Source organism: Phocoena phocoena, chromosome 8 (assembly GCF_963924675.1).
Source record: "Phocoena phocoena chromosome 8, mPhoPho1.1, whole genome shotgun sequence".
Lineage (NCBI taxonomy): Eukaryota > Metazoa > Chordata > Mammalia > Artiodactyla > Phocoenidae > Phocoena > Phocoena phocoena.
Genome location: NC_089226.1, coordinates 54,186,512 through 54,211,649, shown reverse-complemented (window position 1 = coordinate 54,211,649; position 25,138 = coordinate 54,186,512). Strand labels below are relative to the sequence as shown.

Sequence of the window (25,138 nt, the reverse complement as noted above, 5' to 3'; positions counted from 1 at the left end):
AGAGTCATGTACCACAACGTTCACTGCAGCTCTATTTACAATAGCCAGAACATGGAAGCCACCTAAGTGTTCATCAACAGATGAATGGATAAAGAAGACGTGGCACATATATACAAATGGAATATTTCTCAGCCATAAAAAGAAACGAAATTGAGTTATTTGTAGTGAGGTGGATGGACCTAGAGTCTGTCATACAGAGTGAAGTCAGAAAGAGAAAAACAAATACCGTACACTAACACATATATATGGAATCTAAAAAAAAACAAAGGGGTTCTGAAGAGCCTAGGGGCAGGACAGGAATAAAGATGCAGAGGTAGAAAATGGACTTGAGGACAAGGGGAGGGGGAAGGGTAAGCTGGGACGAAGTGAGAGAGTGGCATGGACTTATATAAACTACCAAATGTAAAACAGATAGCTTGGGAAAGCAGCCACATAGCACAGGGAGATCAGCTCAGTGCTTTGTGACCACCTAGAGGGGTGGGATAGGGAGGATGAGAGGGAGACACAAGAGGGAGGGGATACGGGGATATATGTATATGTATAGCTGATTCACTTTGTTATAAAGCAGAAACTAATACACCACTGGAAAGCAATTATACTCCAATAAAGATGTTTTAAAAAAAATGAAGAGCAACAGTAAGTGTTGGCAATAATGGGGAGAAATTGGAACCTACATACACTGCTGTTGGGAATGTAAAGTGATGCAGCCACTTTGGAAAATGGTTTGGTGGTTTCTCAAAATATTAAACATAAAGCTACCACGTGACCCAGCAATTCCACTCAAGAGAAGTGATATCATATACTCATCCAAATGATTTCACAAATGTTGATAGTAGCATTAATCATAATAGCCAAAAGGTAGAAATAATCCAAACATCCATCAACTGCTAAATGGATAAATAAAACGTTGGATATCTATACAATAGAATACTAGTTGGATATAAAAGAAATGAAGTACTGATACATGCTACAACTTGTATGAACCTCAAAAACGTTGTGCTAAATGAAAGAAGCCTGACACAAAATCCCATATGTTGTATGACTGCATTTATATGGAATATTCCAGAAGAGGCAGATCTATAGAGAGCAGTTTAGTGGTTACCTAGTACTCGGGGTGGAAACAGGAAGGGATTGGTAATGGGTACTGGGTTTCACTTTGGGGTGATATAATGCTCTCAAATTAGATTGTGGTGATGCTTCCACAGCTCTGTGAATATACTAAAAACCACGGAACAGTGTACTTTAAGTGACTGATTTTTATGGTATGTAAAATGTATCTCAATAAAGTTGTTTTTTAAAAACCTCCATTTTCTCATTCCTATACACCCCAACTTTACTTTTTATGATTCACCAACATAAACCTTCTAATCTGTCCATCCGGCATCCAGTGAAAACCCCACACTCATTTAAATTACTTGACTCTGCTCACATTCCTCCCCTACCTGAAGTACTCTCCCTCGGCTACAGTTAAGTCACATACTTATTTTGAAGATGTTTCTGACCAAGTCAATCCTCACAGACCTAATTACCCTCTAGATTTCATACCACTTATAACTTGTAACACTGTAACCTCAAGTATATACATAAAGCAGTTTCACCTTATTTCCTATCAATGTCTAGATTTTGCCACAATCCCTAATTCTTGCCTTTAATCTCTTTTATCTTCTCAGAGACAAACTAGTTACTCCAGAATCACAAAGATCAAACATAATTGTGGGAACTCAGCTAGGGCTCTAAGACAAAGAGGAAAAGGTGTACAACCAAAGAATACTGTAGCATAAGTAACATCAATAGTGCATGAAAAGCATGCTCCTTCCTCTCTTATGCCTGCCAACTCACCAGCTTCACCAACCAGAACCCTGAGTACATCTTTGTATCCCCTTAACAGTTAGCACAGAATCTTGAACACAGATGGTACCAGAGGTCTGCTGAATAACAAATTAATGCTTTTGAATGCAACTTCCTACATGTGTATTCAGGAGTCCCCAAACCTTAGCAAATATCTGAAATCTTAAAGCAGGAAATGGGAATGAGGAAAAAGAAAACTAAAATGATGGGACATGCATTTACTTCTCAACAGTGTATTATGTTCTTACTGTGCATTTCAAGGTGGCATCTTACTGCTGTCCTCAAACCTGAGTATGTACCAGGCATCCTTATCTTTAAGTAGTTACTGGACTTCATTGTTATCAGAGCAAAAAAGAGCACTATTAAGAGAAGCAAGGATTTAGATGTGACACTTCACTTCCTCCTAACAGTGAGGTGCCAAGACTCAAACCCCTATGCCTCTACATGCAGTCCGGAAGAAATCCACACAATGAAGCTTGGAAGTGTAGAGATGTGTGAGGTGGGAATAAGAAGGAGCACTGCTTTCAAAGGACAGTGTGTTGGCAGGCAGAAGACAAATCTTAGGAGCTGAACTGCTGAAAGCAACAAAGACAGTGGGCTCATAAAACAAAAGCCACAGACTGCTGAAACCTGTGCTAGACCCTGAATGCAGGAGCCTAGCATCAATGGATTCAAGAGCACCTTTCTGACACTGAATAGACAAAGCCTAATTCCACTACAACAAATTCCTCAACCTGGCCCTGGAGTACTAAGAACACAGAACACTTCTCATTTGTTTAGCTTCAGAAATACATTTTCGGACTTCCCTCGTGGCACAATGGTTAAGGATCCGCCTGCCAATGCAGGGGACACAGGTTTGAGCCCTGGTCCGGGAAGATCCCACATGCCGTGGAGCAGCTAAGCCCATGTGCCATAACTACTGAGCCTGCGAGTCACAACTACTCAGCCCACGTACCACAGCTACTGAAGCCTGCATGCCTAGAGCCCATGCTCCACAGCAAGAGAAGCCACTGCAATGAGTAGCCCCCACTTGCCTGCAACTAGAGAAAGCCCGTGCGCAGTAACTTAGACCCAACACAGCCAAAAATAAATAAATAAAATTTAAAAAGCCCTGATTTAAAAAAAAAAAAAATCTTCCTACTTTCTCTGTATTTATTCTTATTTGATAATTTACCTTGTGTTGTTTAGTGTCCAAAATGCACATATTGAATTATTCAGACTTGCTTAGGGGATTTCTCTGGTGGTAAAGCAGTTAGCTCCAAATTTATAATTATTTAAGTTTGTTACAGATTTTTTTTTACTTGTTTAACTTGGGTCTCTTTAATAATTCCCTTTATATTTGTAAAAACTCCTTTAGATTATACATTTCCTTCTCTATCATTTACTTTTTAATATTTGGTAGTTTTGATTAAGGGATCATGAAATGTATTTAAGGTGAGTAATTCCTCTTCACTTCAATATTCAGATGACTATTAAGGTCCAAAGAGAAAATTAACAACATAAATGGCTAGAAGAGAATGTTTTCTTCAATTTACATATTGTTATTTTATCATCTGCTGCCTTCTTTGAACTCATATACAGATGCTAACACTCCTACTTTAAATGTTCAACCAAGCGTTTTTATTCTGCTTTTTGCAGAAGGTTATCATCTAGATTTCTTCAAAGCACCTATGAAGAAAGACAGCATTTGATTATTATTTTGAATAATGATTTTGACACATCAGGATAACTTCTCCCAGTGAATATGCTGTTCAATAATATGAAGAGAAAGCATCATTATCAAGAGTCAGAATATATTGAACCAGAGAGAGTAGTTTTGTACAGGTCTTGTCATTTGATGAAATCACCCAAATATATAAAGAATCTTGATTTCTCAGAGATACGGAAATCAGTAAATAATTGAAAGAAATACAAAAAGCACCACTCATCAACATACATTTCTCTTTGTACATTATACTACTGGTCAATGATTTTAAACAGGCTGTCTAATTGGTAAATGAAAGGCTTTCAATTGCTGACATGTAAGAAAAACTGGTAACTTTTAAATTTCCTGCAACAAGAGCAGGCTGACAATATGTGGCACATAGTAGGAGCTCAAAGAATAATTGCTGAACAAAGAATTAAAATAAAAGCCTTCAATGAGGTATACAGACTAAATAATTTCTTATGAAAAATATATTTTCTAAAGACTGAAAAAGAAAATATTCACATGTATATTTTTCTATTTTAGTTCCATCTCTTAAAATAACAGTTACATCCAAAAATATAACTTGGGGGTTGAATTTGCAGAAAAGATCTCTTAGAATTTTTATTAATTTCTTCAAATTTCTCTAGTTCACCAATTCACAGTTATAAAAAAGGCAAATAGAGTACTAAATTAAAAATCCACTCCTTTCAGTCACAACGTAGGTAATACAGCTGGTTGGACAGAAAATTAGAGAAGTGTGAATTTTCTATGCACGTTTTTTAAGGATTATTATCAACAAAATTTCATGTTCTATCCACATAACTCTCATTAAATTTAAAGCAAACCCTCAAATGAAAAATATCAGAGAGCAATATATCCCCCAAGATGGGAAGCACAGCTTACCTTAACTTGAAAAAGTTCTCCAGCCCCCTCACAGTCATTGGATGTGATTACTGGAGTATGAATATGCACAAAGCCACTGTCCTGGAAGAAAAAGAGAAACCACTTTTCTCAGTATATTTGTATGTGAAACACTTTCAAGAACATACACTTCATTATATGATTCAAATAGCACTAAGAGAACGCCATATCAAATCCCTCCTTAATCCCCAAAATAAAACTATTAAAATATCAAACGGAGAGTTTACTACGCACAAAGAATTTTAAATCAGAACTGACTTAGACAATATCTAGTCCAATCTCCTCACTGGAAAGACAAGGAAATTGCGGCCCAGAGAGATTTAATGAGAGGCCAAAATCATACAACGAGTCAGAGTCAGAGCCGGGACTAGAACCTAGGTGCTCAGGATCTCTCTCTGGTGCCATTTCTTCTTCCCACTTTTCCAACATACTGTTAGTGATTTAACACACACGCACACACACGCACACTCACTCAGGGCTAATGCATAATGATGTTGCCCACACTGCTAAGGGAATAAAAGTGATCAATATTAAGTTGTTATTTTGGAATGAGACCCTCAATTGTAACAAACCACTAAAAAGGAGATAAATTAAGGTTGACAATCAGGGACCGCAGAAATAAACAGCAAAAAGGCAGGAATGATTTTTAGGAAGTCTGTCATTAAACTGATGGCACAGTGCACCGCACATGGCACAGGCAGTGCACTTCCTTTGCCTCAAGGAAGATTGTGAGCAGCAAACCCATCCATTACTAAGGCACCCAACTGCAATCCTTCTGCTCTAAAGTCTGAGGCTATTTCCATTAGTGAACCACAAAAGCTGTTGCTAGTAAAACTGAAATAACCCAGCAACTTCAAGGTTATGCTTCTTTCACTTTGACTATGGATGTAGGCGAAAGGTTACAGACAGCATAAATGCTGCAGGGTGGGGGTGGAGGCAGCTAAAGTGAATTTATACTGCAAAGGCATAAGAGTATGTGTTCAATGTAAACATTTTGTTCTAGACATCAATACGATAAGTTCATATATATCCATCTAAGCTCTGCTAAATTCTGCCAGTACCTACTGGTGGAATGTAAAATATGTCACTGTATTACCAGGGGCCTCCCAAATTTACTCCCTCCTTCCTAAAAAGGTTGAATTCAAGTATTCTGGCTATGATACAAAGTATCCAGCCAACAACTTGCCTTATGATGTAGACTGATTAAATTTTCAAGCTATAAATTAGAAGTCTCAGTAAGTGTTCAAATATGTACTTAATCTGGGAACAACGTGTGGTGAGGTGCTGCACAGAGCACATTATAGAGAACAAATGAAATAGAATCAATAACATTACTGCATAAAATTTTTATCTCCTAGAAGCCAAGAATTATGGACATGAATCATTTATTCCACATAAGGCAACTATGAGCATGAGTGCAGTAAACAAAGAAAGGAAGTGAAAAATCCAAAGGAAACAAGGGTGGCGAGAGGGAGGAGAAAATTTAACGGCTAAATATAATTGCCTAAGTTAGAACTGGTCAACTGCCACAAGGAACAATGCTGTAAATCTTATGAAAATAACTGTATGGGATTTTTTTTAAAAATCACTCAAATAGTGGGAATTATTCTCAATTCTCAAATAATGCTAAACCTTTCAAAAGGCATCATCGGCTTTTTAAGCCTTAACAGTGCTAGCAAGGCTTATCATATCAAAGTCTGTAGCATTACCACCAAAAGTTATACAGGAGAGGGTACAAAGGAACAACAAAGACGAGAACAAAGTCCACAAAAGAGAAAGTGGATAGAGAAGTAGGAAAATGAAAAGCAGGAGTACTCTCAGTGGCTGCCTCCAGTGGGGTTCCACTGTCAGGTACTTATCCTATCCCACAGCAAAGGGGTTCCTAATAAGAGAGATGAAGGCCAGAGAAGGGGTCAAAACTTTTGGCCCAATTATTCAGATCCCACCCATCACCTCTAAATATCTAAGTATTTTGATAGATACACATTGTTATAACCAGATATTTATAAGGCAATGAATGAGTATCTGAAAATTACAAAATTCATGTCCTAAGGCCCATACACATCACTCAAAGAGTCATGGACTATATTTTTCTTTAACACACACAAAATAAATATTATTTAATCAGACTCAACAAAAAAGAAACATGACAGCAATTGCTAGCCACAGACACACCACTGGCGACAAAAAGTGACAGCAAGAGACCAAAAAAACAAAACCAAAACCAAAAAAACACCCCATAAAAAGCAGTCACAGGAACTCAAAGACACAGCAGTCTAGGGTCATTCAACGCAGGGTCAAAGAACACTCCTCACCATGACAGGCTTTGAAGGCACTGCCATACTGAGAAGAGAACAATCTGATACTCAGAGGAAGAACCTCAACTCACCAGGAAAGGGCAAACTCTTTTCTGTTGGCTCACTTCAGGAAGCCAGGGAAGTATGTAATACATTTTAGGATAACTTCCACTGGAAATTAGAAAAAAAATTGGTGCCTAAAGAGATAATCCTAGTATTTGAGAAACTCAGCTCTTGTAAATAACTCATTTTTTGAGAATTCTAGATAGTCATGTTTTAGAACTCAGCAAATGTGTCAATTTTATAAGCAAAGCAAGTTATACACTAAACATTTTTGATACTCAAACCAAAAAACTCTAGATCCTTAAAGTATCCTAACTAAAAGGTTTGTGCTCAAGTTTCTTTTTCCCTATATTTCAAGGTCTGAAATTTTTGAAAATTTTACATTTTAGTTCTAAACATGTTTTAGGGAGCCTAAAGTAACAAACATAGAAACAGTACCAAATATAGGATAATATATAAATAATATTTAATATGTCCTATAGTACTCCAATTATTTCTTTAAACAATTCAATCCTGTCACATACACAAGTGGGTGACATCTTAGAAGGAGGTATCAGGATTATATTTACCAGAGCTTTACAATTAAAAAGTGAATTTATAAGACTCAAAAGTACCTACCTTTATAACCATCACCAACAGTGCTAAAATTCATTATTTTCAACCACCTAAAATGTTTTTTAAATTTTACTTTACTTTGCTTATTCTTTGATTTCAGAGTTTTCTAGTGTTTTTTATTATTTTAAAATTATTTACATACCTGTGAAAACTTCAAGTAATAAGAAATGTATAAATTAGGTAAAGCCCACTTGTTAATGGATTGCCAATACCACCACCTACTGGCCAGAAATCCATAAAACTTCCAGAATTAAAGCAGATCCACTGACTTTATCAGCTGTTAAAGCCATATAGGGAAAAAAGATTTTTACATCTGAACAAATTTTCTGTTTGTATGGTTCAAGCACTATTGAAAAGCCATATGGATGGGACTTCCCTGGTGGCGCAGTGGTAAAGAGTCCACCTGCCAACGCAGGGGACACGGGTTCAAGTCCAGGAAGATCCCACATGCCGTGGTGCAACTAAGCCCATGCGCCACAACTACTGAGCCTGTGCTCTAGAGCCCTCGAGCCACAATTACAGAAGCCTGCGCGCCTAGAGCCCGTGCTCTGCAACAGGAGAAGTCACTGCAATGAGAAGCCCACGCACCGCAATGAAGAGTAGCCCCCTGCTCACCGCAACTAGAGAAAGCCCATGGGCAGCAACGAAGACCCAACACAGCCAAAAATAAATAAATAAATTTATTTAAAAAAAAAAGCCATATGGAAGATGCATAAGAAAGTTTATGAGAGCATATGTAAACACACCCTTTCACACTATAATGGGATGACACTGTATAATGTGATTTATTTTCCTTTGTTTATTCTTATGCTTTAAAGCCATGATGTTCTTTAGCTGTCACATCAAAAATTACCTCAAGGAGCTTTCCAAAGAGCAAGAACTTCCTTCGTGTGCTATGGCAGGGCTGGGCCTGCATGAATTTGGATGCCGTCCAAGGGAAGGGTACGCTGTCAGACAATCTTTGCAAGTGAGCTGGATCTGGAGAAGTGGATTAGGAAGAGTTCCAAAACTACATGGAATAATACTGAACGTTATCCATTGGGTCACTCTTGCTTTTGGAGCCCTTCCATCCACCACATGGAACGAGGGTCCGTTCCATCAACTTACCAACTACATTCCACTGTGGCTTTCCCAGGTTGGGGGAAATGGCTGAAAAGCAAAGCTAAATGAGACAAAATGTCTTTAGGCATTAGATCAATCTACTTGATCAACACCAATAATTTTTTAAAATTAGTGCTTACTGTATATAAAATGTCTGCGACCAAGATGTAGAAATAGGAACTAGATTTACCCTCCCATTTGAAACAAAAAACAAAAACAAAAACAGGGCTTCCCTGGTGGCGCAGTGGTTGAGAGTCCGCCTGCCGGTGCAGGGGACACGGGTTCGTGCCCCGGTCCAGGAGGATCCCGCATGCCGCGGAGCGGCTGGTCCCGTGAGCCATGGCCGCTGAGCCTGCGCGTCCGGAGCCTGTGCTCCGCAGCAGGAGAGGCCACGACAGTGAGAGGCCCGCGTACCGCAAAAAGAAAAAAGAAAAATCCACAAGCAAACCACATGAAATGCTGGTTTTCAAGACACTGGATATCAGACAACAAAGGAGACTGATCCCTGAGAGATAGGAAACAAACACAGTGAACCCTACCAGCAGCCCAGCTTACTACCTTGAGATTTTCCAGGCCACAGCAGGAAGAAGGGAGAAATAAAGTGGAGCCCAGCAGACTCCCTGAGTTGAGGAGACCAAAGTGGCTAGAACTGACAGGACAGAGTACCAGAGAGCAGACAGCTGTCCAACAACTCCAGGGATGTACAGGGAGTCACCCTGGAGTATTAGATGGAGGAATGATCAGCACATGCAAGTGAGGAAACTATCCAAGGCCAGGGAAAGAACCATCCACAACGATTAGAGGAAACAGCACCTGGTGCTCGTATGTGGCTGGAAACAATGCCTGCTCGCACAAACCAGGCTGGAAAATCTTGTAATTCAAAAGGCACTAGGTAGAATACTCAGGAAGGCTTTGCCTCAGTAGTGGGGAATAATCAGACCCAGACTGAGCACTGCTCCAGATTTACTTAACAAATCATAAAAGCAAGACCCTTCCAGTAACTTAACTACATATCAAAACAAAGCTTAAGAAGCTTTATAAATATCCAGCACCCAACAAGGTAAAATTAACAAGGTCTGGCACCTAATCAAAGATTAGCAGATATACGAAGAAGCAGGAAAACATAATCTATAATGAAGAGACTAATCAATCAATTAAAACTGACTTATAGCCGACACGTTAGAAGGACGTAAAAAGTTACTAAACAGCTATGAAAACTACAGTTTTAACTAAAAACTGTACTGTATATGTTCAAAAAAGTTAAGTAGAGACATGGAAGACACTAAAAAAAAAAGGCCCAAATCAAACACTTAGATATGAAGCCTTTCACTTAGATATGGGGTGAAAAATGCACTGGATAGGAATAAGAAACTGGCACTGCAGAAGAAAAGATCGGTAAGCTTGAAGACATAGTAATAGAAACTATCCAAAAGAAACACGCTGGAAAATAAAGATTTTTTAAAAAGAAAAGAACATCTGAGAGCTATTGGGATATCATCAAGTGGCCTAATATATGGGTAACTGAAATCCCCAAAGGAGAGAGGTAACGTAAAAATATTTGATGAAATAATGACTGAAAAACTTGGTGAAAATTAAAATGCATAGATCCAAGAAATTCAATGAACTCCAAACACAAGAAACATAAAGAAAACTGTGCCAAGGCACACATTAATCAAATTATTCAAAACCAGTGATAAACAGAAAATTTAAAATCAGCCAAAGAAAAAAGTACCACACAATAAAGGGTGCTTGGAATAAATAACCCGAAGAACTTTCAGGATAATACTCCAGTATTACAATTATTCAACTTCACAAGAAAGAACACCTAGAAGCAAAGCTCCTTACCTTAAAGAAAGAATGGATAGCAGCTGTGGCTTCACTGCGAACCCTCAGTATAGAACCCAGAACATTAGTCCTACACCTAAGGTGAGGGTATTGTCTCAGATACTCCAGAGGATGCCTCTCTTTATATTTAAAAGGGAAAGCCTGACAATAAAAGGAAAAACAAGTTAGAAGCTAAAAGAAATACACTTTTATAAAATCAGTTTACAGGGCATTTGTTAAATAGTAATGCTTTAGAATAAAACTAAGATGCTTTTGTTCCCTATATCTTAACATAACTGAATATGGTCCACATTAATTCTAACAAGTTAGTAGAACAGTGAGTGAAATCAGAAAGATGTGGGTTTAAATTCAGCTCTACTACTTATTAGCTTTGGAACCTTGGGCAAAGTTACTTATTATCACCAAGGCTAATCTGTTATTTATCAAATTTCTATCCGTTAGCTATCAATCACTACTTACAAATAGAGAGATTAGGATATAGTTACCCAAAACACTCCACTGTTTGGCACACATGAGTTTAGAATATTGTAGATATTAAACATTATGTTTTCTACAGCTGTATACACACAGCTGGTATTGAATTTTAAAATTGCCCAAATGTCTTGAAAGTCCACAAGCGCTCATAATCAATTAGCACTATTTATCACCATTTATCAACATGTGCTGCTGTTTCAGAACATGAGCGAGGGTGAACAGCTTTGTGTCATCTGGACGAGCAATGTATATTCATAAAAATTTTAAAGGAAATTATGACTCTACCTAGAAAAATTTCCCTGCCCCCACTCATTTTACAAGATTGAGAAGATAGGATAAAAGTTTCAGACCAAAACCAAAGTTTCAATAAAAAAGATAACAGAGAAGCTAAGTAAAAGAACTCTAAAACAGGCTACCAACATAGCTATCTATTCCTTTTAGGCCTTGTGCACACATTAATTTATGTCATATAGAAACAGGTCCCATACCTACGAAAGTGACAATATGATCACATTAATAGGAATCTGGGGACTGTTAGCAGGTTCAGAATTCCCTAATGCTGAATACTTAAAAATGACACTGAAATGAGGGGGAAGAGTAGTGGAAAGCATCAATACCCACCAAGGGAAAACAATTTAAGAAGAGTAAAACACATGGCAAATTTTTAATAATCAAACATCCCTCTAAAAAAGCAAAAATAAAAATGGTTAACATTTCAATTATCCAAAAGAACTAAAAATGAATTTGAATTAAAATGATGCTATTTCCCTATATTCCTCATTTTTTGTTCATTAAATATTTGAAGATGAGTATAGCTACACCACAGGGGGTTAAAATGGCTAGCACATAAACTTCAGCTGTGCCACTAATCAGCAATATAACCTAATGCAAGTCATTTTACCTGATTGGGTCTCATTTTCTCCAAATAGAAACTGGATTGATAATCTATGGTTTTATTCCCTCTAACCTCTTTATCAGGCTATACATAAAAAGCTACTAACAGAAGAGTCTTGCAAAAACAGGAATAAACATGTCTTAATGTAGAATTTCTTATCTTTGTTCAGCCTAAGCATCCCCACACTCTAGCACCATCCAACAGAATTTTCTGTGATAAACGGAAATGATCTGTACCTGTGCAATGCAGTACGGTAGCTGCTAGCTGCATGTGATCACTGAGCGCTTGAAGTGTAGCTAATGTCACTGAGGAACTGAAGTTTTAATTTAATTTTAACTGATTTAATATTAAATAGCCATGGGTGGCTAGTGGCTATTGCACCAGATGGTACAGTTCTAGATCATGCAACAGTAATTTCTAGGCAGAGCTTTCCTAAGAATGTGGTTTGCCCTGGTATGTCTTTGTCACTGCAGCTGACTAGGCATGCTTGTAAAGTGGCAAATCTCAACAGTGACAGGCACCACAGAGATACACAGAGTATTATCACTTAGCTCTCACTCCTAAGGCTCCAGCCATCTACATAAATACTTTTTGCTACTCTCTCTACATTCCTCAGTCTATAGCCTGTTTCAATTATCTAGAAGTCACAATCGAAAAGTTCCAAGTGCCATCTTCCCAATAATCACACTTAAAACGTTGCTAATGTTTTAAATTAAGTCTTAACGGCCTCCATAATCGTGTCACAACACATACCTTGGCATCACAATTTCCAACAACTTCAATTTTTTCTGCCTTCAGTTCCACATTTTGCCTTTTGGACAAACTTTTTACCAGCTGCCCTTGAACTTCCACGGAACTCCCAAAGGCCAGTTCTCTATAATAACAAAACATAGCATAAACAAGATCTTACATGTAGCCCTCATATTAATACCAACATTGCTCTCAGAACATTAAACTATTATTTATTTATTTATTTGGCTGCACCAGGTCTTAGTTGCGGCATGCGGGATCTAATTCCCTGACCAGGGATCAAATCCAGGCCCCCTGCATTAGGAGCATGGAGTCTTAACCACTGGACCACCAGGGAAGTCCCTAAACCATTTAATGATAGAAGATTTTACCTTTAATTGGGTTAAGAGCTGCACATAGTTGAGAGAGAAGCAAAGAATAGGTGGGGGATATTGTCATGTGAAGATGTTAGAGAGAGGAGAGAAGGATCTTGATTCTAAGTATTTGGACTTGAGCCTCAAAGCTATGAAAAGATGATTTGTTTAGAAAGATCACTGAGGGGGCAATATGAACACTTAGATTAGGGAAATGGGGAACAGAGGAGATGAAAAAAATTCAAAGTACTCTTCAAAACAAACAAACAAACCTCACCTACTGTCAAAGCTTGAATCTGCTACAACCTGAAGGCTTTCCAAAGATGACCCATCATTTACATGCAGGAATAAGACTTCCTTCTGGGATCGGACTGAACGAATCCATCCCTAATGAGAAGTATTTCTAAATGTGAGTTTAAAATACAAACATTTTATATTTTCATTACACATACACACAGAGGTCTAAATAAAAAAAAAAAAAGTCTTCATAATCCTGCCTGAACAAATCAATTGCTTTTAGTTTACCACTATGCATATATAATTTTATATGGTCCTCATCACAGTGAAATACAGCTTTGGCATTCCACCTTTTTTGCTGTTGTCGTTTTGTTAATAAAGCTCATCATTCTGAATAAGAGGTCCCAAATCCCGTTAGGTTGATGAGCCTAATTCACATAACCAATCCCCCTAATATTCCAGGTTTTCTTCCTGCCCCTGCCCCTCTCCCCCACCATTACACATAATAGGGTACACATTTTGGTTCCTTTCTCCTTTTATATCGAATTCCCAGAAGGGGGCTTCCCTGGTGGCGCAGTGGTTGCGAGTCCGCCTGCTGATGCAGGGGACACGGGTTCGTGCCCCGGTCCGGGAAGATACCACATGCCGCGGAGCGGCTGGGCCCGTGAGCCATGGCCGCTGAGCCTGCGCGTCCGGAGCCTGTGCTCCACAACGGGAGAGGCCACAACAGTGAGAGGCCCGCGTACCGCAAAAAAAAAAAAAAAAATTCCCAGAAGGGAGATTATGTAGTTATAGACTAGAAACATCTTTATGGGTTTTTTTTTTTTTACAAAGTATCATACTAAAAGAGTTCTCAAGAAACTTATTATGATTATATTAAGTAGCACATAAACTTTCAAAGACACTGAATTTAAATGACAGGTATGCATGAGTACAAATGAGATGTCTTCAAGTAGAACACTAAAAACAGCTCTCTCACAGATGACAACCTCTATGCTAGTTAAATTTAACTAGCATAGAGGTTGAGAGAATATTCTAGCAGCCTCTGAACAACTGTGAACAGTTGATGGTGTTCGGTTAACCATCAAATGTGCTTGGGAAAACTGAGATAATCCTACTTAGAAAAACTGTACTGATCCTGACTTTCTTTGTATCCCCACCACACCCTAATAGACACTGTTATTAAAGCCCTTCTATTACTTATTTGCATGTCCATAATATTTTGTGGATTTAGGAATCACATTTTTAGTTGCATTGAAGGCTATTGTCAGGCACACAGTAGAAAATCCAAGAATATATCCAGTGGAAGAATATCTATCATGTACTGAACATCTACTATGTAACAAACATTTTACTACCTTCTTCATATACTGGTTCACCTCCTCCTCACAACAGCAATGTGGATTATCATTATTCCCGTTTTACAAGTGAAGAATTAAGGCTCAGAGAAGTTAAATAACCTGCCTGAGGGCACACTGCTGGTAAACGGCAGAGCTTGAATTTAAACCTAAGTCTACTAGGAAGCGCTTGGGCTACGCTGAGTAAAGCGTAAATTGCCTCAGTCTCACATACAAGGCCCTTCATAAATTGAACATGCCCAGTCCAAAGCACCAATGCCTTGCTTTTTACTTGTTAGTAAAAGTTAACATTTATGGAGCACTGTTTAATGTGCTTCTGTCCTAAGCTCTTTATAAGTATTTTTCTACTTAATCCTCACAAGAACTATCATTTTAGAGATGAAACATATTTAGAGAAGTTAGGATAACCTTGTTAAATACTCAAGGTTACCAAGTAGTACAGGTGGAATTCAAACACAGATCTCAGTTCAAAGTTCATGTTCTTGTCAACAAGCTCTTCTGAAATGATATTTCCACCCCATCCCTGGTTCCTGTGCCTGAGGAAACACATCCTTCTGGACTCAGCTGAAATGTCACCTCATGCAAGAAGTCTTCTTTGACCTCCTCACACTGTTAAGAACTTCCCTCTCTGTATTCTCAAAGTTTTCTATTTATACCACTAATACTTATCACATTGTTGTTATTTCTTGTCTTATCCATCAGACCAGGGCTGTCTGACAAATATATCTGAGCCACATATGTAATTTTACTTTTTTGGTGGTTATATAAGAAATGGGTTAAATTAATTTTAATAGTATATTTTATTGAACCCAAAATATATATCAACATGTAATCAATATTAAAAATACTGATAGTTTGCATTCTTTTGTTCTTCAAAATTAGTGTCTATTTTACAATTACAGTACCACTCAATTCAGATACTTCTAAATACACTGCACAGCACTAAAGTGAAAGCCTCTAACCTAGCGAGTATGTCCCATTCTTTTCATCTTTGAATCCTCTCTAGACTAGCACACAAAGGTATTAATGTATGTCGAATTAATAGATTAATGCAAGAAAAAGTTTTGATTTGGATAATAGAAAGAATATGAAACCCAAAGAAATGCAAAGAGGGGGACATTGGTCATACTGCTAAAAATCAAGGATATGTGAGGACAGCAAAAATAACTGCATCAGTGTGTTTCAGCAACCTAGTAAGTCAAACCTCCTTGCTCGGTCTGCTCCTTTAAGGAGGTACCTTCAGTGTGGAGCCGCTGCAAATATTATCATTAACAAGAGAAATGATAGCAACTAACATTTATTCACGGTGGGCCACTGCCCTAAATATTTTGTAACTAATCTTCAGGACTCTGTGAGGTAAGGACTATTATCTCCATTCTCGTAAGAGGGAACTGAGGTTTAGAGCACGTTAAGTGACACGCCCATAATTAACAAGCTACTAAGCGGCACAGATTTAAACTGAGGCAGCTTGACTCCAGAGCTCTTTCAGACTGCTACGCTCCACTCGTTCTCCTAATTTATTAACATGTTTTATGCAAAGCCCCATTTTAGACACTGAGGTGGTTAAAAGTTCAATAAAAGGTATGGTTTAGTTGAACAAATATTTACCGCCAGCTATGTGTGACTATCAAGACGGGTAAGACATAGTTCCTGCACTCAAGGAGCTATATAACTGTGGACACACGTTATAAGGGACCTAAGAAAAGGGGCTCATTCATTTTGCTGTATGATTAACAAGTTTACGGGTAATAACCTGTATCATGAAAGCAAAGTTCCAGCACTTTCCAGGCAAAACTAACGGTAACCAATGAGAGAAGAAAAACGTGGACCCACACGATTGTCTACATTTTCTAACTTTGTCCTGCCGGTCGTTTTGTCCGACCCGACAGCACAAGGAAAGCCTAGACGTGGACGTGCCATATCAGTCAACGAAAAAGACAAACCCACCGCCTTCCGATACACTAACCTGGACCTTAACGCGCTCCCCACTTGCGTTCTGGGCCCCGAGAGCGTCCCGCACGCTCAGTTTGGCTGAAGGTTTGTGCCTTGGGCAGGGAGCCGAGGAACAGGAGCGCAGGGCTCGGAGCAGGCACCGGGCCCCGAACATAGCGCGGCCGCCCCAGGCCCTTCTCGGGACCAGCCCTGATCCCAGCGCGGGCGGACCCTGCCTCCGGGAACCCTCTCTTCTCCTTCCCTCTTCCGGGCCGCAGCCCTGCCCTCAGGCACTCCAGAGTCCCCCGCTGGCTCCCTTCTCTTTCACGGGCCCCAGCTCGTGGAGAAGCTCTGCTTTCCCCCACCCCGAAAGGGCGGAAAGGACACAAGACGTTCAGCGGCGAACGGCCAAAGAGAAAGCGCACGCCTTGAGCTCCCGGGACACCCCACAACACCGCGTGGCTTCTAAACTCACGCACTTCCCCCTAGCTGAAACACGCGCGGCACCCACCCCTACGTCACCACGTCAACGCTAACGTCATCACGCTACGAGGAAGTTCAGAGGGAGCATGCGTACTTGTGACTCCATTTAAAGAGGCGGCGAAGCGGAGGAAGGGGCGGGGTCAGGAGCTGAGATGGGGCGGAGTTAAGACGCTAGGGTTATAGATGTTAGCGTTGAAGGAACTAGGTAACCCGCTTGGGGCGAGGTATGAGAGTCTTCATTTCTAAAGCTTCCGGGTGATGCTGAGGAACGCAAAGTAAAGGGCAAGGAGTGACTGATGCAGAAGGAAAGCGGACCAGAAGGAGACTCTTGATTGTTGAGAGGATTAGTGTGAGGGGATCAGTCTTTTCGGAGTTCTGAGCCCCTGCTAAAGTCACAGTTGGGTGGTATCAGACATCTAAACAGACAATTGAATAAAAGGGTGATCAGTCCCCTGACACAGCCTAAGCGTGGGATGCCAAAGATGGCTTGCTACAGAAGGTAACCCTTTGACAGGTAAGAGTAAGTGAAAAGACTTGGAACGGGGTAGTCAGAGAAAGCTTGACAGTGTGAAGCTGTTGGAGAGACAGTGGAGGAATTGCTGGGCATTGCCTGCCAGAATCTTTGAGCCTGTTTCCTTTTCCAACACAGTTATCTGCGTTTATATGACCTGAAAACAATGACCCCTTCATGTATTAGACGACCTTTTTTTTTTTTTTTTTTGCGGTACGCGGGCCTTACTGTTGTGGCCTCTCCCGTTGTGGAGCACAGGCTCCGGACGCGCAGGCTCAGCGGCCATGGCTCACGGGCCTAGCCGCTCCGCGGCATGTGGGATCTTCCCGGACCGGGGCACGAACCCGTGTCCCCTGCACCGGAAGGCGAACTCTCAACCACGGCGCCACCAGGGAAGCCCTAGACCACCTTTTAAATGTATCAAAAATAATTTTTTTTCTGTAACTCATTGATACTCATGAACTAGTTTTCTATCTGATTAAAAGAAAGAAGGGCTAGTTACTTAAAGTTGCACTATTATGATGCCCATTTTACAGATAAGAGAACTTAGGCACAGAAAAGTTAAATGACTTGCTCAAGGATATACATTCTATAAATGTGAGATTTAAACCGGGAAATCTTGGCTCCATCCACTAAACTGTTATGCTATACAGTCTCTCCAAGGTGGGAAATAAAACCATTGTCCCTTCCATCAAGGAACTCATGGTCTAGACATGGAGACTGGCAAGAAAACAGAGAATTGTAATATAAACTAATAAGTACCAATATAAATGTATAAGCCAAGTGAAGTGGTAGCCTACAAAAGGAAATAAGCTAAGTTTTGGAGGGGGATCAGCATTTTGCCAGGATGGGATGTAGGAAACAGTGTTTCCTGCCAGAAGGTAGCCAAGAACAGTTGCCAGGAGGGCAAAAAGCCTGGAAGAATTGTAAAACTGTTCTCAAAACAGACTAGAAAATAGCACCCATGAAAATACCAAGTTCTTGGACACTTCCTGAACCTTGAGAACAGAAATACGGAAACATGCAGCTAAGTGCCTTCTGAATTATGTAGCTATGGGCCTTAAAAAAAAAAGTATGTCTTTGGTATTGGCTGCAAAAGCTGGGGAACAAGACAATCTGGCGTACATACCAATGATATGTACCCCAGTTCAAATCTCCTCTTTGACTATGCTACCTTGTCCAAGGGACCAAAAATAGTGACCAGTTGGCTCACTTCCTACCCAGGCCGTCTGTTTGTCTTGCCTTCTTTCTTTACCTGGTCCTCCCCAGTGTGCATCTTAAGAACTGAAGTCTGAGTCTCAGAGAGTGAGGATCCTGACTTCTTTTACCCTGTCACCTACTACTTGTTTAAGTCAGAGTGTTGTTTTCTGAGCAGGGGACCACTGGCCAGTATGATGAAGGCAAGGGAAACCAGTGGGTGAAACTGAAAACTAGCAATAGTTCATTTAAAATGTAGATCACTGAAAGTTGACTACAGTATTTGTGTGTCTGGTGCTAAGTTCAAGCCACTCTTCGTACTGTATCAAATCATATCATCTTCTTATTTATTTCTATTTTCAGTGTTGGAGTGACACTTCCCCTTTTGGATTCATCATCTTCCAGACAGTTGCCAGAGTGATCTTTCTAAAATGAATATATTACTGCTGGTAATAATGATGGCTAGTGCCACAGAATCCTTACTATGTTCCAGGATTAATATGTTAATATTAATGTATAGTTAATATATTCTTCACATATTCACTCATTTAATCCTCATAACAGCCCTCTGAAGTAGGGGTAGTAACATCATCCCCAGTTTTCAAAGGAGAAACTGAAACTCAGAGAGGTTTCATAATTTGTACCAAGTTACACTGGCAGTTTGGCAGTAGAGCCCATTCTTTTACCCATTCGTAATCCAGTGATCAAGCAACCCTTCAGTTGTTCTCCCTACAACATAAAGAGGACTTGCTTTCTTTAGCATGCATACCAGGCTCTCCATGATCGATGGAGTTCCCTGAAGGGCCCTGAAGTGAGGAACAGAAGTGAAACATCCTTCCTGTTACCTTTTGATACTGCAGGTGTGTGCAGTGAACACTGTCAGCATTACTTGTCAGCTTTGGGGAAGGTTTCAACCAGGCTCGGCTTGACAGTTTCTAGCTAAACTTGCAACGCTTCAGAACTTCTAAAAGGCAGGCACTATGCTGATATCCCATACTACCATGGAGTACCAGTCAGTGTTCATGGTTTTCATTGTGCTTGAATCTAGTCATAAAACTTTCAACACCCAAAACTTGATTTCAAGGTCACGACTTCAGAGTACAAAGGAACATAGTACTTGATGCAGAAATTATGGAGACATTAGATGTAGAAAAGTGGATATTGTAAGCATCTTGGGTTTCTCTGAAGGAGCTAACAATCGTGACTATAACTTAACTTGAAAAATGGTAAGGTACATGCACAGAGCATAAAAAGTCACATTTGTAGTTTTGAACTTTCAGAAAAGCAGCTCATAATCTAGAAAGAGAAACTGATGAGTAAATGGCCAATTAAAGGAATACACACAGCAGAGCGTTAGTAACCAACTCAAATTTAGTTTTTGAGATATATCCATGTAGGTCTAGTCCATTCTTTTTAATATTCCATTATATAAATGGACCATAATTTATTCATTCTCATTCTGATAGCCATTTGGGCTGTTTTCAGTGTTTCTATATTACAAACAGAGACGGATTTACCATGAAGCTCATGAAATTTAGAGCCCCTTATTCACATGCACATCTCCCCTCTGCCTTCCCTCCCATCTCTTTCCCCCCTGCAGTACTGGGAATTGCTAGGAATTGTAGGGTGAGAGAGGAAGCAATCAGAAAGCATTCATAAAGGAACTCAGAATAAAGGGACATGGATTTCCAAGGCTCAAGAAATTTCTTCTCATTCTAAATAAATATTTACTTTAGTATTTGTAATTTTGTATTATTTTTCTTAAAGAGAACCTCCCAAATTACATAAGCTTTGAGTCCCACAGAACTGGCTCTGCCCTTGATTACAAAAATGCTGCAATAAATATACTGGATACACATGAAGGAGTTTCTCGGGATAAGCCTGGGGTATATGCATCTTCAGCTTTACTAGATATTACCAAATTGCTCTTCAAATTGGTTCCAATTTATATACCCCACAACAGGCTTCTAAGAGTTCCCAGAGTTCCGTGCCTTTAATGACATCTGATAGAGTCAGACGTTCTAATTTTTTTTTTTTTTTGCGGTACACAGGCCTCTCACTGTTGTGGCCTCTCCCGTCGCGGAGCACAGGCTCCGGACGCGCAGGCCCAGCGGCCATGGCTCACGGGCCCAGCCGCTCCGCGGCATGTGGGATCTTCCCGGACCGGGGCACGAACCCACGTCCCCTGCATCAGCAGGCGGACTCTCAACCACTGCGCCACCAGGGAAGCCCAGACTTTCTAATTTTTACCAATGCTGGGTAAGAAAGAATATCTCGTTGTTTTAGAGATACTATGTTTTGATCCTCTTTTTTTTCCCCTCAAAATTCCATTTCAACTATAATCCCACCCCACCCCCCATCATTTTCAATAGCATAGTGAAAAAGAACACTAGCATGGCAACCAGAAGTCCTGGTTCAGATCTCATCACAGCTGTGGATCTTCGGGAAGTCAAACTTCCTTCACAGGGCTGTTGACAGTATTAATAACTGAAGCATCTTGTGAATTTTGTGATAGAGGAATGGGTGTTGTGTCCGAGTGAACACCCTCCATCATTTATGAGTTTCAGAGTTAGGGAGTCCCTTGAATTTCATGAACCAACTCTATCTAAATCCCAAAGTAGAAGGCTCAAGATGCATTCCATCTATTTTGTGTACGTTTCTTTTAGGTCCAGACCTTCGGTGTGCATAAGAACCACCAGCAGAGCTTGCTAAAATGCACATTCCTGGGTCTCCTACCTAATGATTTTGACTCAGTTTGAGAAAGTGCTTGTTCTGTAGTTGGATTTTATCCTTTCCTGCTTTCTTCCCTTTGCTTTCAGGAGGCACTTACTTTGAGGCTTGACTTCGTTTCTTATATTATACTATATTACCACAACAAAACAACCTACAATCCAAGCTGCCTTTCAGGTTTAGAGTGAGGAGGCATCAGTGGGTGGGGGTGGAGCATGACGTCAGGAGTGTAGAAGGAGCCTCTTCCTCAGCTGGCTCTCTTGGGGCTCCAGGCCCTTCCCAGGCAGACTCCACATCACCCAGCCATGTCTCACCCCTTCTGGGCTAGGAGATGTCGATAGTCTCCCCCTCTTTAAGAGACAAGGGCTAGAACCAAACTGGAGATAAGCCCAAGCTCCTTTAAACCAATGTTTTCTGTGGTCATGGTGCAGTAGGCTTGCACATTTAGATAGTAAAACCATAATTATGATACACAAAATCAATTTAGTAGGTTTTGACCAGCAGAATAGAAAGGAATAAAAGAAATCGGTATCTTGGATAATAAGTGCTATTTTGTGAAACTACTAGGATGCAAGATGTAAATAAATTTCCTACTGTGGATGGGCAAGAAAGAGTTCAAAAACCACTGCCCTGGGCCCTGCTATGTGGGCCCAGTGAATTGAAATTAGGCCCCTGCCTGAGTCTCTTGTCAGCCCTCAAAGAAGGATCTGGTTAGTTCCAGATGTTTGCTGAAACTTTTACATACTGCAGCTTTTAAAGCTTCCTCTGAAAAATGTAAACAATTTTTATTACTATTATTATGAAAAACAATGTACAAACATGAAAAATAATTTTAGGCAGTGACAAATGGCATATAAAAAAAAAAAAAAAAATCTCGGGCTTCCCTGGTGGCGCAGTGGTTGAGAGTCCACCTGCCGGTGCAGGGGACGCGGGTTCGTGCCCCGGTCCGGGAAGATCCCACATGCCGCGGAGCGGCTGGGCCCGTGAGCCATGGCCGCTGAGCCTGAGCGTCCGGAGCCTGTGCTCTGCAACGGGAGAGGCCACAGCAGTGAGAGGCCCACGTACTGCAAAAAAAAAAAAAAAAAAAAAAAAAAAAAAAAAATCTCTCCAACCACCCTATTTCCATATACCATCCTCAGTGGTAGCTACTATTTATCTTTACATTTTCTAGATATAAAAGTATGTGTGTGTATACATATATGTATGTATACATATGTACATATGCAATTAAATATAGTTAAAATTTAATTTTTAATTAAATTAAATATAATTAAAATGCTACTCTATTATATGGCTGAACTATATAGTTAAACAGTTTTCCCTATTCAATTTGCTCTCATGCAATCTGCACTGAGTATGTTGTACATACACTATGCATGCAGAACCTGTATATCTGCAGGATAAACTCCTAGAAATAAGACTAAAATTTTCTTTTAAAAATATCTTTTACCTTTAATGTCATTATATGTGTCCAGTCACTCTCCTCATCCCTGTTTTGAGATATTGATCTTGCCTACCGTGGTTTTACCAATCATGGAAATTTTTATGTATTTAGCCATGACCTTATGGAAATTTTAGAAAATAAATTTCTATAATGTCTTGTGACCAAACTGCAGACTGAAGAAAACATACTTACTCCCAGGGTGCCTAAAGTTTTTATCACTCTTTAAAAATTTAAATTTAGCAGAGATTGGACACAGCCTGCCACTAGATGGTTTGCTACAAATTCTGATTTTGTACAGTTACTTCTGGAGTTTGATATTTGTTAATTGGCTAGCACATTGGTAAATGTTTGCATTTCCTAAAATGGGGTTGAAAGTAAATTGTAACATCCTCTGCAAACTAGACATTATCATTTAGTTTTGCTTGTTTTTGAACTTTATGTAAATAGAATCATACAGTATGTGTTATTTTGTGTATGGTTTCTCATGGTCAATATTATTTTTGTGAGAATCAACTATGTCACTGCCTATAGTGTGTTCATTTTCATTGCCCTATGGTATTCCACTTTATGACAATAACCCAATTTATTTATCCATTCTGCTGATTGTTTTCTTTTCATTTAGCCTGAGGTTTTATTTGGATTTCCTGAATCATCCATTTCCACATTATAAGGTAAATGCCAGAGTGTATCTTTTATTTTTTGCATTGTTTTTTTCATTTTATTTATTTTTTTATATAAATTTATTTTATTTTTGGCTGCGTTGGGTCTTTGTTGCTGCTCACAGGCTTTCTCTAGTTGCAGTGAGTGGGGTCTAATCTTTGTTGCGGTGCGGGGGCTGCTCATTGGGGTGGCTTCTCTTGTTGCGGAACACGGGCTCTAGGCGCACGGGCTTCACTAGTTGTGGCACGAAGGCTCAGTAGCTGTGGCTCATGGGCTCTAGAGCGCAGGCTCAGTAGTTGTGGTGCATGGGCTTAGTTGCTCTGCAGCATGTGGGATCTTCCCAGACCAGGGCTCGAATCCATGTCCCCTGCATTGGCAGGTGGAATCTTAACCACTGTGCCACCAGGGGAAGCCCCTATTTTGTTTATTTTTTATTTTTAATTTTGTTTATTTTTAATTGAAGTATAGTTGATTTACAGTATTATATTAGTTTCAGGTGTATAGTATGGTGATTCAGTATTTTTACAGATTATACTCCATTAAATGTTATTACAAGAAAATGGCTATAATTCCCTGTGCTGTACAATGTATCCTTGTTGCTTATCTATTTTATACATAGTAGTTTGTGTCTCTTAATCCCATGCTCCTAATTTGCCCATCCCCACTTTCTTCACCCCTCTGTTAACAACTAGTTTGTTTTCTATATCTGTGAGTCTGTTTCTGTTTTACATATACATTTATTTGTAGTATTTTTTAGATTCCACAAAAAAGTGATATCATACTGTATTTGTCTTTCTGTCTGACTTATTTCACTAAGCACAATATTCTCTAGGTCTGTTCATGTTGCTGCAGATGGCAGGATTTCATTCTTTTATTATGGCTGAGTAACATTCCATTGTATTGAATATAGATATCACATCTTTATCCATTCATCTGTTGATGGCTATTTGGGTTGCTACCATATCTTGGATAGTAAATAGTGCTGTATGAACATGGGGGTGTATGTATCTTTTCAAATTAGTGTTTTCAGTTTTTCCAGATATATACCCAGGAGTAGAACTGGTGGATCATATGGTAGTTCTATTTTTAGTTTTTTGAGGAACCTCTGTACTGTTCTCCACAGTGGCTGTACCAATTTACATTCCCACCAAACAGTGTACACGGGTTCCCTTTTTTCCGCATCTTCACCAACATTTGTTGTTTGTAGACTTTTTGATAATAGCCATTCTGACAGGTGTGAGCTGATATCTCATTGTTTTGATTTGCATTTCCTCTAATAATTAGCGATGCCGAGTATCTTTTCATGTGCCTGTTAGCCATCTGTATGTTTTCTTTGGAAAAACGTCTACTCAGGTCTTCTGTCCATTTTTTTTTTTTTTGATACTGAGTAGTATGAGCTGTTTGTGTATTTTGGAATATTAACCCCTTGTTGGTCATATCATTTGCAAATACTTTTTCCCACTCCATATGCTGTCTTTTCATTTTGTCAATGATTTCCTTTGCTGTGCAAAAGCTTTTAAGTTTAATTATATCTCATTTATTTATTTTTGCTTTTATTTCTTTTGCCTAAGGAGACAGATCCAAAAAAAAAATACTGCTATGATTTACGTCAAATAGTGTTCTGCCTATGTTCTAAGAGTTTTTATAGTTTCAGGTCTTACATTTAGGTCTTTAATCTGTTTTGAGTTTATTTTTGTATATTGTATGAGGTAATGTTCTACTCACATTGTTTTACAT

The 25,138-nt window shown here is 39.5% G+C and overlaps 1 protein-coding gene across 10 annotated transcripts in view; it reads right to left on the bottom strand.

The window, feature by feature from the left end:
- The window catches only part of NARS2 (asparaginyl-tRNA synthetase 2, mitochondrial), a 135,438-nt gene extending 118,887 nt beyond the window's left edge, over positions 1-16,551 (bottom strand). For 7 of the 10 annotated variants that reach the window (XM_065881863.1, XM_065881864.1, XM_065881869.1 and 4 more), the window contains exons 1-5: positions 16,411-16,551; positions 13,127-13,236; positions 12,500-12,620; positions 10,378-10,518; positions 4,439-4,519 (exon numbers count right to left, since the gene is read on the bottom strand). In XM_065881863.1, the coding sequence (XP_065737935.1) occupies positions 4,439-4,519; positions 10,378-10,518; positions 12,500-12,620; positions 13,127-13,236; positions 16,411-16,551 (594 nt within the window). The remainder of the gene's footprint in view (positions 1-4,438; positions 4,520-10,377; positions 10,519-12,499; positions 12,621-13,126; positions 13,237-16,410) is intronic. The other 3 variants (XM_065881866.1, XM_065881867.1, XM_065881872.1) reach the window with 2 other exon arrangements.
- Between the last annotated feature and the right edge of the window lie 8,587 nt (positions 16,552-25,138).